Here is a 14911-nt window from a genome sequence, read left to right on the forward strand (position 1 = left end):
GTTCCAAGATTTTCAACTTTTTCAAAAATTTCTAAGAAACTATTTTTTTCAAATTACACAGGATGTTTATTCTGTCTTAGCTCCATTAGGTTTTTTTTAGTAAGATCTTTATTGTTCAGTTATATGTAATACCTTATCTATGTTTTATCTCTGTTTTTCTCATTTTTGAGCTTGTATAAAATTTTATTGAATTCTCTTTATAATTATTTTGAAAAAAAAAATAGCACTTGTTCGTTTATTTTTATAATTTTTGTAAATTTACCTATTACTTTTCGAAAAACCGGGACAAATGTCCCGGGACCTGAGGTGACAATCCGGGACTGTCCCGGTCAAATGAGGAGGTACTAAAGTGACCATACGTCCCAGATTGGCCGGGACAGTCCCGTATTTCTATATTGTGTTCCAGGTTTTTTTAAAAGCATTATTTGTTTCGGATTGTCCCGGATTTTCAAAAAGTATAGACTTAAATTGAATTTTTGCACTTATTTGATAATAATATTACAAATATCCTATCAAATATCAGAAAATGTTATATTATAAGTTCGTATTTATAAGCTCGTATGAAACAATACGTTATGAATAAAAAAAATACTGAATACAAAATTCTGAAGATGGATCAAAATCGACTCTTACATTAATAATTTTGAAAAAAAATAATAATTATGAAAACTTTTTGACTGCTGCCAGGCATGAGTGCTATATTTTTAAAATCTCGTATGAAATATAAGTCAGTAATTGTAAAAAATGATTCATTTAAAACAAATTGTTTTTTATTGCGTTCTTAACTAGTTACTGTTATTTTAAATATTTTAACTTTTGATGCATACACTACCTCCCCCCCTCACCTTATTACGGATTACCTTAAAAAAATATGGTCACCTTAGAGGTATGCATGGTCACCTTAGTAGAATACGTTCATCGTCCAATTTAATAAGCACTTATAAATTTCTAGTATTTATAAAACATATATTTGAAAAGGTTTGAAACAATTGTAATTAATCATTACTGAATTTTTAATTATGATTGATTATTTTTATTCCTCGAATGTTTAATTACGGCACGGGAATTTCAAGCAATGTGCCTAAAGGAACAATTCCAGGCACCACTAGTTTGATTTATTATTAAGACATTTATAGGTTGTGTTTTATTATAATAATAACCAGATAATAACGCAATTTTTTCCAGGTGCAATGGGATTGGTCGGAACCCCAGCGCGTCGGTGGCACCATGTGTTTCACCGTGCGCTTCTATCAACGCAATGGGCAGCCGTATCCGATCTGCGATACAGATCAGCTGTTCGTTGAGGTTACTGAAGGAACGAGGAAGGTAATTCCGCAAACAATTCTAACAGGAGTTCCAATAGAAATAGTGAAATATCGATTGGTGTTCGAATTGCTCCATACCCATTCATTTGGTCTTTCTCGTTGTAGATAACATAGACCGAAAAATGTTCATTTGCATGCATCTTCAAGCTTTGATGATTCGACATCTTTTTTTCTCTGCGACAAAATGTCACAAAACGATTATCGCAAATTATTATGCAGAGTGTTTTTTCTGCCAGATGTTGAGCGTCATTGTCACATTCTTTACGCAGTAATCAGTTCAAAGTTTAATTTGGCATTTAGTCATGTTTTTGGGACCTCGTTTATAGGAATTCGCAATTATTTAATCAATGAAGTTTAATAAATTTTATTTCAATAATCAGGTATTTGTTGGAATTTTACTTTTTTATTTATTTATTTTTGTTCACTTTTGAACAAAATGACATACTCAGGCGATGGTCAAAATGATATAGCACTTTTTTGCAAGAATTACAGAGTAGTTCATTCAAGTCCAAGAAAAAAGAAAATTGAAACCTGTAATAGGTGATTGGGTTTTCACTTCAACTCTACTTACTTCTCAAAATATACCAACTAATCCACCAGTAATGCGTTATGGGTTAATGTCCCAAATATGACCACACACTGTAATTGTGAACTTCCTTTATAGAATTTTTTTTGTATTTTTTGTTAATAAGTATGTGGTTATATGTTCCTGGGATAGATAAGATGAGTAAAAACGATTGAAACTGGTTATATCATTAAAAAACAAAACACCATGCCATTTTGTGCGTGTGGATTGCTAATCTTTCGAAATCCAAGATGAAGAGCTTTTATATTTTTACCGCTTAAGGCCCCTGATCATTTAAGCTACTTCGGACAGCACTCAATAAATGCAGATTTGTATATTCATAACAAATGCATATTTGTATATTTGTCATCTATGGTTTTAGAATTTAATATTGTTCGATCGAACACCAAGTTTGGAAATAAAATTTTACCACTACATTCTGTTATGCGGACAATTCCACTAAATTTAACCCCAACTACGTTTTTGCAATTCAATCAAGCAATATTAATTTTTTAAACCTAACCTCCAAATGGCACAAAGATCAGAATATAACTTTCATTCGACTTTGCACATGTGTTATCATAAATGATAAAAAAGATGCATTTATGATAACATTGTTATTTGTTATTTGTACCATTTGAAGGTTAGAGTTTCAAAGTTGATATAGAGTAAATTGCTCGATTGAACAGCAAAGACATAGCTTTTTGACAGTTTGTATTCATCAAAAGAGACCAGTAACATAACATAACTGTTTCATCTGCAAAATTATCCCATATGTTATCAGAAATATTCATTCTATTGTAGTTAATCGAAAAATCCAATGTGTTCAAAAATTTCTTGCAACTTATTTTTTTTTAATTTTGTTTGAAAAGCAATCCGAACTATGTATTCCGACGTACAACTCAGACTAGATATATTGTTCTCAAGGTGGCAACCACATGGTTAACCACTTTGAACCATTGAACCACCAATAGTTAGTGCCAACACTGGGCCCAGAAAATTCAATTTGTAATTTATTCAACCACTTTGAAACATTTATTTGTTAAATGTATTTACCTAGTATTTGTTTATAATAGTTCATAAATTGATTTTAAAAACCGTTTTACTCGTCAATCAAATTGTTGTTTTCAGTTTAAAAAAGTGGTTGCTTGTTTTATAAGAAATAAGGCTCTGTCAATATAATTATTTAATTTAGCAAACTCTTTATATTATATTTTGTTTTGCACTATATTCCGTATTATAATTACTGTATTCGATGTATAATATCGACATATTTTCTTAGGTGACCAGCCAGTATATGCAAGCCATATTTTTATCTATCGCTAGCATGTCATAAATGTTTATGTAATTGGCCATATATCAAACATCTAATAACGATTTCCTTTATTACAAGATTACGATAATTTTATCGCATAGGTGGCCACATTATGTGAATTGGGATCACCAACGGATCCAGACAATGCAAACGTCGCCAGAATCAAATTCAGTGTGAGAGCTGCGGGGCAATATCAAATATCTGTTATGATAGGTGAGGAATGTCTTATTGTTAATTTATTTGTTGACATATCTATTATAATAGAATTATTTGAAATAATGTTTATTATAATTCCCATAGTTTACATGCATGAATAAGTCAAATAACAGTGGAAATATTTTACGCCTTTTGATGCACCGAAACTTCTAATATCCAATTACAAACTTTTCGGCAGGTTAGGAAATAGCTTACAAAATAGTATTCAAACTTGTTATAAATGGCATCTTGCCTCAATGCAAGTTGCATAAACTCTTAATATATGTTTTAAATAATTAATAATCAATAAGAATTAAAATATACCAAATTTTGAAATTGCTTGGCAAATGAGTTTTAAAATTTTGTTTCGGCTAAAATTAAATTAAATTTAAAATTTAAAGAATTTTATGTATTTTCTATAAACGTGTGTTTACAGTTAGTTATGTAATGTTAGCGTTAAGTAATGTTAGCGTTAAACCCATGTTGTATCTACATCATATAAAAGGTATATCAATATCGTCAAAAAAAATTAACGATTGCTTACGAAGAATCCAATAACTAATCAGCACTATTTCTAACTATATTTTTCGAGTATTTTTTAAATTTTAATATCGTTTCGGGATTTTTTTCGAAACGCAGGCAAAAAATTCTGTTAATTTTAAAGAAACGACTCGTACAATTGTCAGTTGTAGTTTCATCTAATAGGTTTTACTTTTTTGAAATTAGTGCAGCCGTTAACAAAAAAGGGTCCACGAAAAGTTAAATTTTGATATTTATACGCTTACACACATACAACTTTGTCTCATTTAGCCTAATGTCATACAATTCAGAATTACTTGAACTTTCGAGGAAACATAAAATTTACCAATGCGATTTTTTTGAGAAAACTAAAAAATTATAACAACTTTCTACAAATTCAATTATTTCAATTATTCAAATATTCCTGAGTGATTTTCAGTAATAATTTGAATTTTCTTCAACTAATTGTATAATAATCAACTTAAACAATAAGAATTGAATAGTTAGTTAGGTAAAATTATTTCAACTTTTATTTCTAAAATAACATTCTCATTTTCACGAAAACCTAATCAAAGTGATTTCAAAGATCTTTTAAACATACTTATAATATCTATAATTGTATAAATTAAATTAATTTGTTTAACATAGTTCATTTTATCCATTTCTGATCTAAAATTAATTTTATTTAAGTTTGGACGTAAACTGTAATCAGTAGCTACTAGCAAAACACAACACTACGTGCATATGCTTTGTCATAGATTTTGATTAGAAATGCGAAAAATCTTAACTTTTTTTATAATAAATAAAATTTATCGTTGTACAAAGTTTCATAAAAATCGTCAAAAAAATTTTTTTTTAACAATTAGAAAGAAACGGCTCTTCCCAACTTATCAGAAACTATAGTTTCTAGTTTATAGTTGATTAAATCAACGTGATTTCAAACAAATATTTTTTGAATAGTTTTTAAATTTTCAAAATGGAAAACGTTGACGGAAGATCAAAACTCGGCTCATATGCAAACAAATATACATATATATATATAAATTCAACGTCGAAAAAACTGTCAAGATATATATATATATATATATATATATATATACTAACATATATCATTTTTCAAATTTGTTGTCATTTGATTCAGAATAACTTGAAACGTCGAGAAAATTGGCAAATGGGATTTTTCGCGAAAACATAACTCCTCTTTCGAAAATTAATAAATCTGAATTGGTTCAATTAAAAAATTCAAGTACTTAGTTGCCATTTTTTTTGGCCTGAATAGGTATAAATTAATATATTTATTTGACGTTAATCCTTCGATTTTTATTGAATCTACGTTTTATTTGTACCATACACGATTTACTCAACGATCGAATCGCTTTCTATAATTCAGCGAGAAAGCCCGCATTTGCGTTCGCATGTAATCCTATTGAAACGGTGAAAATAATATATGATAGGAGCTGGCAACGTACCCTATCATCAGGCCATCATTAATCTTCCTCTACGAGATTTCGCTACGTCTTTATGTACATACATATTTTGCACACGTATATGTAAGTAAGCATACATATATACATATTATATGTATAATGAAATATATAGTACGTAGTTTGTATTACATATTTAAGCGAGTACACTTATTTGTTCAGTGATTTGAATATTTTGAAGATAAAATATTTTTATGGCGTAAATGTAGTTTGTTCAGTGAAGTAGTTATTTCTAATATAATTCATATTTTGCTAGGAAAAAAATCCGATACTTAAGTAAAATCCATGAAGCATTACTCTCGGCTATTTTTTTATGGCTTTTATAATATTATTGTTGAGTACTACAAGTGATTATATTTATATCATACGTTTCAATTGTTACTGGCTCTGTTAATTGCCTAGTTTCTTTATTGTATCAGATTTTATAAAATATTAATTCTTCAAAAGCTGGAAAACATTAATTTCTTCAAACGTGAACTGAAATACTCATAATAAAGAACTAATAATTGTTAAGTGTAATTGATTAACGTGTTACATAAATTATTAAAAACATACGAAATAATATAATAAAAACACCTGTTTATGAAATGTAATTTCACGCCTCATGTAATATATACATATCTTTCTTAAATACTGTCTATATTTTAAACGTGCGATTTGATGATGTTTGTTTGACGGTTTTTTCGCAATTAAAGAGAAAAACTAGTTGTAAGCAGCATTTTCCCTTGGAAAGTTCCATGAACTTTTCGCGACATATACATAATCAATAAAAATTAAGGTTCAGGTAGTTTCGAAAAGTTCAACTAAAAATTCAAAAATAAATTTTCGCTTTCCCTAAAAACTAATTAATACGATTTCCAATTGATGTCTTTAAAACAAATTTATAATATATGAAATATGTAAAATTAAATTAATTTGCTTACCACATTTAATTTCATTCGTTTCGAGTTTTACGTGTGTTTTATTTAAGTGTGGTGGACGTAAACTGTAATTAGTATTTACGTATGAAACACGGAATGTACATACTCGTGTACTAGTACTCACTCGAGTCGCGTTTATGAATTTTTATAATTCAACCGCTTATTGTAGGCCTATAAGTTATTGTATGTTATTTCAGACTACGAGGTTCATCGTTTTTTCAACATTCAATCATGAAGAAACATCGTAGCCTATCTTTACTAAAAACAAATCAATGCGATTCCCAGCCAATATCTTTCAAACAAAAAATCGGCTTGGCCATCGTCGCGTAAAACTGACCGAAGCTAGTCCTTATCGAGTTACATCGAATGGGCTTTGAAATTTATAAACGGTGGACATAAGGCCAAAAATCGGCTCAAACGTGCATAGTTTTTACAAATTACAAAAGTGGAGAAAATTATCAAATCAGAATTTTTTACGTAAATATAAACTTATCTTTCCGGAAGTTTATAAATTATAGAGAGTTGTAGTTGATTAAAGTAACAAACGCTTTTTGCGCAAGAACTTTTTTTCAAATCTTGCATTTTTGCTAATATTATTCCAACTTTATTACTTCAAACTTATTTTAAATTATGTAATATTGATATTAGAAATTGTGAACCTAGTTATTATTGCCAGTTCCAGTCAACAGGCTGAAATCAAGAATAAGCGTAAGCATTATAATTTTGAAATTAGCTTTTGCTTTAATCTGCTATAGATAATGTATATTTAAACACTCCTATCGAGTTTATAAAATATATCTAAATTTGTCTAATATAACAAATGATCAATTTAAACTACACATTGATCAAAAAACGACCAGAATGGGTCCGAAAACACGATAAAATGAATTTACAATACCATACCGCGCCGTTTCTTAGAGATATTTTTTCAAATTTATCAAAGATATTTTTTAGTCGTAGCCGCTAAACTATCCAGACTTTGATTTAATCGACTATCAACTTTGCGCATCGTAGGATACGCGCACTTCGATAATTTTGAAGAAGTTAGAAATCGGTGAATGGTTTTGCACAGAGAAGAAACAGTTTTGTTTTCAATTACAATATTCAGAAAGACTGTTAAGATGTATAGAATCAAGTGACCACTACTTTTAAGAATTAATTTTTTCATTTTCTTGAAAATACGTTAATGTTTTTTTCGACAATTGTCGAATGAAATAACTCGACAATTGTAAAATAAAAATAACTTTCCGGTGCACTTGGTATGTTTTGCAAAAAATTTCTTTCGGTGATCTTTTTAGGTGTATGTTTCATTTATATAAAGATTTTAAATACGATTACTATTGTTAAATGTCTTTTTTTCTTCAGGCACGTGTCACATTGCCGGTAGTCCTTTCCTACGCACTTTCTTGGCTGGACCAGCCGACGCGAGGCGTACCAGGCTGGTACGGCCTGCGGCGGCTGTTGTCTGTGCTGCTGGCGCTGCCACCAAGCTACACGTCGAACCTCGCGACGAACATGGCAATGCTTGCAACTTGGACGATTCGGAATCTAATCCTGCGCAGGTAATTGAAAGAGATAATTCTAGTACACTATAAATGAAGAAGTATAAATCTTTAGTGTACATACAGTATAATGAAAGAACTAGTATGTTTTAATGTACGATGAAACAGTGAATATTTATTGAAGTAAAACTTCTTTAGGTGCTACTAGGGTTTACACCGTACAAATGCAACGGAAATGCGTTACGCCAGAACTGTACGTCATTCGCTTTCGATGAAATCATTTCTATACGGGTTCTAGGCAACACCGTACAAATGCAACGGAAATGCGTTACGCCAGAACTGTACGTCATTCACTTTCGATGAATCATTTCTATACGGGTCGATTATGATTAGTCGTCGTGTATGTGAATAGAGATCTGTCGTTGTATGCGTACCGCCATCAACTTTGTATGCGTTCCGATATCGACAAGAAAATCGGCATAGATTGTTCCTTGAAAATAATAGAACAAATTAAGCATTCGTGTCGTGTACTAAACGTATGTTTATTGATTAGAAATAATTTTATTATTCGTAGTTTCGCTAAATCTTTGAAGTTATTAAAATGAAAAGCTGTTTATAAGCCAGCGAAAAAGTAAAAAAATGCAAGCAGCCAATGAATGTATGTTAATTTTAATTACATGAAGTTCTTCAAACACAATTCCATGATGAGAGAAGTTGCAAAAACAGTATTTGTTTAGGCGTTGTTTAACATAATCCACTGTGTGAATGAATATTATAGAATTTATTAATCAGGAATTACTTCATTTCTCTAATGAAGGTTCATTTCTAAATGCTAATTACAATGACAAACCGAACATATTTGAAGTATGACTTTAATTACATTATTGTTTTTAGATATTTTACATATTTTTAATGCTATTACAATATATTTTATAATTTATCATTATATAAATGTGTGTAATGGTTGACACTAATAAATGTGTGCATCACGAGTCTTACCATATTACTAATATACATTATTCAAAATTGTTATATGACGTATTTATTTTTACTTAAATGCCATCTTGTACAGTAGCAAATAAGTTTTACTTCAATCGCGTGTGAACCTTACGCGCACTTTATTTTATTTCTGCTACGATAGTGTGTCCAAATTCAGTCGATCATTCCAGTTCATAAAATAATTGAATGATTGTTTAAATTTTATTATAATCAATTTGAAATTCCACAATTTATTAAATTATTTTAGTCATAAAGTTTTTGCTGAAGGCAATAAGTTAGTACTTAAAGAAGTGTTAATCAAGTGACATCGCTGTGAGGAGATAATTGGTCATGGTTGAAAATTTATAACAAAAGCATTTTTTTCGTTGTTAGTTTATTTGGTTGTAAGCACTTTGGTTCAGTTTAAGACTTCGATGTAATATTTTAGCAATTAATTGTTTCATAAGTTCTATTGTTATTTTTAAATCAGATTCCACAGATCTTTTTTTATAAAATCCAACTAACCCTTTACTCTGGCAAATGTGTAAACAATAAGAAATGGCAAATAAAAAAGTAAATTAATTCAAACAAGTTGGCTCGTATGATATTCAAATCTAATTTTGTTCTTATGGTTAGTTGTATGTTTTCTGGTTACCGTGAACATATTGGCGTTCTGGTACATCAGCCAATTTGGGGCATACTTGGGCGCCTCTTATTTTTCAAGAATTTTATTTTGTGACCTTTGCAAAAAGTTTACGTTGGTTTAAGCAACAATAGCCTAAAATTAAAAAAAAATATTATTACGTTTTGTAACAGATTTTATCGGTCTGATTGTTTGATAAAACTTTTTTATATTAAAACTTTTTTATGTTGGATAAATTTTACTATTGGTTGACGTTCACTATTTTCTTAAAAGATGTTTAAGCAATGTGGGTATTATAATATAACTCGTACAGTTTTTTTAGGCTAGCAGATTTGAGTAGATACGTTGTTGTTTCTGTAAGCTCTAATTTTCGGACAGAGACTCACACTTATATTGGGGGTTACAATTTTACAGAATTTTTTATCAAAACTAATTAATTAAAGTAAATAATTATCTAATATGATGAATCTATCAAGTTCATATAACTTCTATTATTAGTATTAATCACTTACTCGTAAATATTTTTATCACATGGATAAATAAAACTATCTTAAAATTTCAGGGCTATGAGGTTGAAGTACGTGATCTGTCTGGCGCCGAAAATCCTCAATTATCATCATCAGCGACAATACATTACGATTCCGTAAATAGAAGAATAACTCTAACTTTACTCTTTGAACAGACTGCATGTTTGAAGTGTTGTGTGACCTACAATGGTCAACAACTTATTGCTGGAGAATTCGATGTAATTGTTCTTAGTGGTAAGTCCATATAAATTCAAATTTAAATTTTGTCGAACAAGCTGCGAATAAAAAGTTGATCTCAGTATATTGTTATTGAGGAAAAACTAACGTTAATTTTTTTTAGAAATTGTTTGCATATTAAAACATGCTTTGCATAAAATTAATGTTTCTTGAAATTTTTAATCTTTGGACAAACGAACTAAACTTGTTTTTAATCTGTGAATTTAAATTCACTAGTTTTTTTGTCCAAAAATTAAAAGTTTCAAAAATCATGAATCAACATGCAAAAATGGCCACAAAGTAAAACTATATGTACAATAGTATACTATATTAGAATTCAAATAATTTAATTTTGATAATATTAAGAAAAAGTGTTCAATTAGTATAAAATTTAATTAGATCATTGTTAAAACGAGTGGTTTATTCACATTGTTATAAAATTAATTCAACATTTACACGTGCAGTAATTATTACTTTTTGATCATTTTTGCATGGTAAACGTATCGGCATGAATTTAATATTTGATATATATATTCCAAATTATCTGATTTTTGATAAAAATTTCAGAAATAAAATTATTTTTCAAACATATTAGGAATTATAATTTACAATACATTTTGATAATTGAAAAAATATGAACATATAAATATTATTGACGATTTCAGAAATCTTTGAAATATTAATACAAATGAAAATTTTTAGCAAGGACATACAGACATAATTTTGAAAAAAAGCAGTTCAATAATAAATCGTCACAAATGTGGGACTCTTTTTTTTACAAATAGGTCTTTCGGTCTTCAGTTTTTAGTAATTATTTCTTGCATACGGGAAGTAGAAATTAAAAGCCAATCACCTTCAACAGGTTAATTTTTTTTGTCTTGATTTTTATTGCTTGCTGAATAGTACTATGTCATTTTGTTCATTTATAATTTACTAAGTATTTAATAATTGTCCGAAATTGAACAAAAGTATATAATTAATTATAATTTCGTTAAACACCTGTTCATTGAAATAAAATCGATTGAAATCACTGATACTGACATAAGTTAATTGATTTGAATAGAAATAATTACAAATATCAATGATTGGGTACTCAAGAAACATGAGAAAAACACCCTCAAAATGAATATTTTCATGTGCGAAAATGATTACTGCGACAAGACCGTGACAATGACAGGACTATTGTTATCTTGGCTTTTTTCATATTATAGAATCGCTGATACGTTAATTAAACTAGCCAATTTTAAAATAAAGTCTCTATCATTCATTACTATCCTAATATATACCATTTTGTCTGTATTTTCCCTATATGACTAATTAAATATAATTAATCTGCATTATTGTATTAATTAGTGAAATTAGAAACATGGGTGGTTATTATATGTTTTCTTGTTTGTAGGAAGCGACACCACATTAGTGCACAAAACTGTAGCTTCCCGTAGACATAACATCTGCTACGAGGCGCGTCTGTTAGCCACAGGCGATATAACTTTGCCGAAGCCGAAACGAGTTCTTTGCTACGTCAGTCCCAAGCAGATCACTCTCAAAGAGATGTTCCTGAAAATCATTCCAAAAAGATTGATCACATTCCGACTTTGTCCGTCCACAAAGTTTTCTTTCTTGCTCGATGAGAACTTTCATATAGACGATGGGTGCCAACCGAGGTAACTAAATCAATCACATAGATTTTGTTTGTAATTTGATACACTCATGTTTTTTTTTTAAGATATTCAGTTCATCATTTTTAATTACAATACCTAAGTATTTATACAGAATGATATTCATAAATCTCATGAATGTTTGCTTATGATTTCTAATCAATTAATTATCTTTGATTACCGTATATAATCCGGGCATATTCTTATTTTTCTCAAGTATTACGTATCTTTCGAGTATTACGTTAAATGTGTCATACTATCAAATTTGATCAAAAATTCATTTTTATTACATATAGTTATAGTATAATAAGAGGGTGAAAGTTCAGGGTCATACATGTTATTAACTTCCTTCTCGACGTTTCAAGTCATTCTGAATCGAATGAGACCAAAATTTGGAAAAAGTATGTGTGTGTGTATGTGAACAGATTTTTTACCGTAAATCGACGTTTTCTCGAAAACGGCTTGTCCGATTTCAGAAATTTAAAAGCCATTTGATGCAACTCGATGAGGACTATCGTTTGTCAGTTTTGTGCGACGGTCTGCCGAACTTTCTTTATAATTTGAAAAAAAAATTCAAATAAGTTATACTACCGAATCGATTTTAAAAAATCAAAAACTGTTCGAAGGATATTAGTTGGGAATGACACTGATTAGTTTCAGGTGAAAATCTACCGAGTCGTTTTCTTGTAATTAACTGTTGAGAAAAAAATTAAGCCGATTTTTAAGGAACTTTTTTTAGCGATATATATCATGGTCTTATAGAACTGTAATATTACGGCTCTACGACATGTAGTTTAATATTAAAAATTCATCAAAGTTTGAGAAAATGAGTAGTTTTTTTGACGTTAGCTAAAATTAAAATTAGACGATTTTACTTGGTATAACAATAGAGTACTTGGGCTTAATGAACATACTAAACCATTAAAGTCCTGCGGAAACTGGTTAAAATATAAAAATTGTTGATTTTTGAAAATTTGCTTTTAGAAACTACTCCCAGTTAGCGTGTTCGTTCGTTTTCAATTATGTGTAATATATCCACTTGGAATACTGTTAATCACTCATAAATTTATGGAGGCGAAGTCCATATTAAATACCAAAATTATAGACAATAATAAATTTCATAAAATATTATTTATATTTCGTTTATTTTATATATGATTAATATCCACGACACTATGTGTTGTCATACTGATCGTTAATAAAACGTTATTGGTATTTTCTTATTTATAATTGAAAAGAAAGGTTTCAAGAATTATACATTTTTTTGGCAAAAACTACTAGGGAGAAACAAAAGCCATGTCCGATCTGACACTTGAATTTATTTTTTTTTTTTTTTCTGTGCTGTCACTATATGGGCCAATCTGTCCAGTAACATGTGATGCGTGTTGACAAGCCGCGATGCGTGTTGGCAACCCGCTACATCACTCCGCCTAATGAAAAAGATTGTTTCGCATCTCTGACTGCCATTCTTGAACTTCCTTGTAAATTTCTTTTGGTTGAGATTGTGTGATAAATTGCCGTGTTGGCTTGTTGAGTTTGTTGATTGCTTACGTGGCCCTTCGCTGGTGAGTTAGCGGTTGAGTAGATGTGGCCCTTCGCTGGTGAGTTAGCGGCTGAGTATATTTGACACTTCGCTGGTGAGTTAGCGGTTGATTGTATGTGGCCCTTCGCTGGTGAGTTAGCGGTTGATTGTATGTGGCCCTTCGCTGGTGAGTTAGCGGTTGAGTGTATGTGGCCCTTCGCTGGTGAGTTAGCGGTTGAGTGTATGTGGCGGTTGCCAAATTGTTTGCTCCCTGTCTGTTGCCATGGTGCTTATTATCGACTTATTTACCATGATAATAAGTGATTTATTGAGCACGTGTTATTGTTGATCTTGAAGTGCGTGGTCGGAGTCTCAGTTGTAGGATTAGAATGTTCTTCTAGTTATGGCGGTTGTGAGCCATTTATAATAATTATTTATATTTTTAAAAATTCTTTTCTTAGTAATTCTTGAGACTTCAATTTATTTTTTTTGTGCTACTTCAAAATATGTCTTGATCTTCTTACCTTCTTGTATGTGTGTTACTAGTTCACTCTCGGGTCACCAAAATATGGAGGCGTGCTCCATATTGTAGAAATACCGAATTGTCCAAATTATAGTCATAATAAATTTCATAAAATATTATTTATATTTCGTTTATTTATATATGATTAATATCCACGACACTATGTGTTGTCATACTGATCGTTAATAAAACGTTATTGGTATTTTCTTATTTATAATTGAAAAGAAAGGTTTCAAGAATTATACATTTTTTTGGCAAAAACTACTAGGGAGAAACAAAAGCCATGGTCCCGATCTGACACTTGAATTTATTTTTGTTTTTTTACCAACTAGTTATATACTCATTTTAAAAACATATAAAATGAAAAGTTTACCAAAAAAAAAACTTTTTTGGATCCGCAACCCTTACCACCTGGTTTCAATAAAAAATCAGGCGAAAAACTGCCCGGGGATAAACCCAACCGTTTACATATATATGTAGATTTTAATAATTCAAAAAAAAAGTAAGGGCACTGTTAAGTTTAGCTTTTCTTATATATTTTTTATATTTGGCTATGTAGAACAATTGTCTAACAATTACTTGAATAATGACACTAAATAGTTTCAAATTAATATTATTAACAAACTACAGTTAAATTAGCATTATATATAAAAGATTTTTTTAAGATTCTCATGTGTATTTAAAAGTGTACTTAAATCACTTACATTATGTTGTTTCATATATTTTTCTCAGAGTGCTTCTCTCATCAAGGGATCGAGATGTTATAGCAGCAACTTTCACGCACTTTCTTCTGAAAAACATCGGTGGTTCGGAAACATTTAAAGATAAACAAGATTTTTTCTATCACGAGGTAACTTACCAAGAAAAATGATTAAAGTAATTATTCACAATAATAGTTAACGAACTCTACTTGAAATTTATACATTAGAAATTCCAGTTTTCGCCTATTTTTATTTATGTAACAATTTCAAACATGTGTCTTTCTATGCTTAATTACCTATTAATATTCTCAATGAATT

The 14911-nt window shown here is 29.8% G+C and overlaps 1 protein-coding gene across 1 annotated transcript in view; it reads left to right on the forward strand.

The window, feature by feature from the left end:
* LOC113366258 (apoptosis-resistant E3 ubiquitin protein ligase 1) overlaps nt 1-14911 on the forward strand; it is a 29360-nt gene that overhangs the window by 9278 nt on the left and 5171 nt on the right. Inside the window, exons 3-8 of the mRNA XM_026607837.1 lie at nt 1186-1326; nt 3307-3418; nt 7689-7885; nt 10009-10207; nt 11589-11853; nt 14625-14742. Coding sequence (XP_026463622.1) covers nt 1186-1326; nt 3307-3418; nt 7689-7885; nt 10009-10207; nt 11589-11853; nt 14625-14742 — 1032 coding nt within the window. The remainder of the gene's footprint in view (nt 1-1185; nt 1327-3306; nt 3419-7688; nt 7886-10008; nt 10208-11588; nt 11854-14624; nt 14743-14911) is intronic.

Source organism: Ctenocephalides felis, unplaced genomic scaffold (genome assembly GCF_003426905.1).
Source record: "Ctenocephalides felis isolate EL2017-DRISC unplaced genomic scaffold, ASM342690v1 CF-g0.4_SCAFFOLD_01170, whole genome shotgun sequence".
NCBI lineage: Eukaryota > Metazoa > Arthropoda > Insecta > Siphonaptera > Pulicidae > Ctenocephalides > Ctenocephalides felis.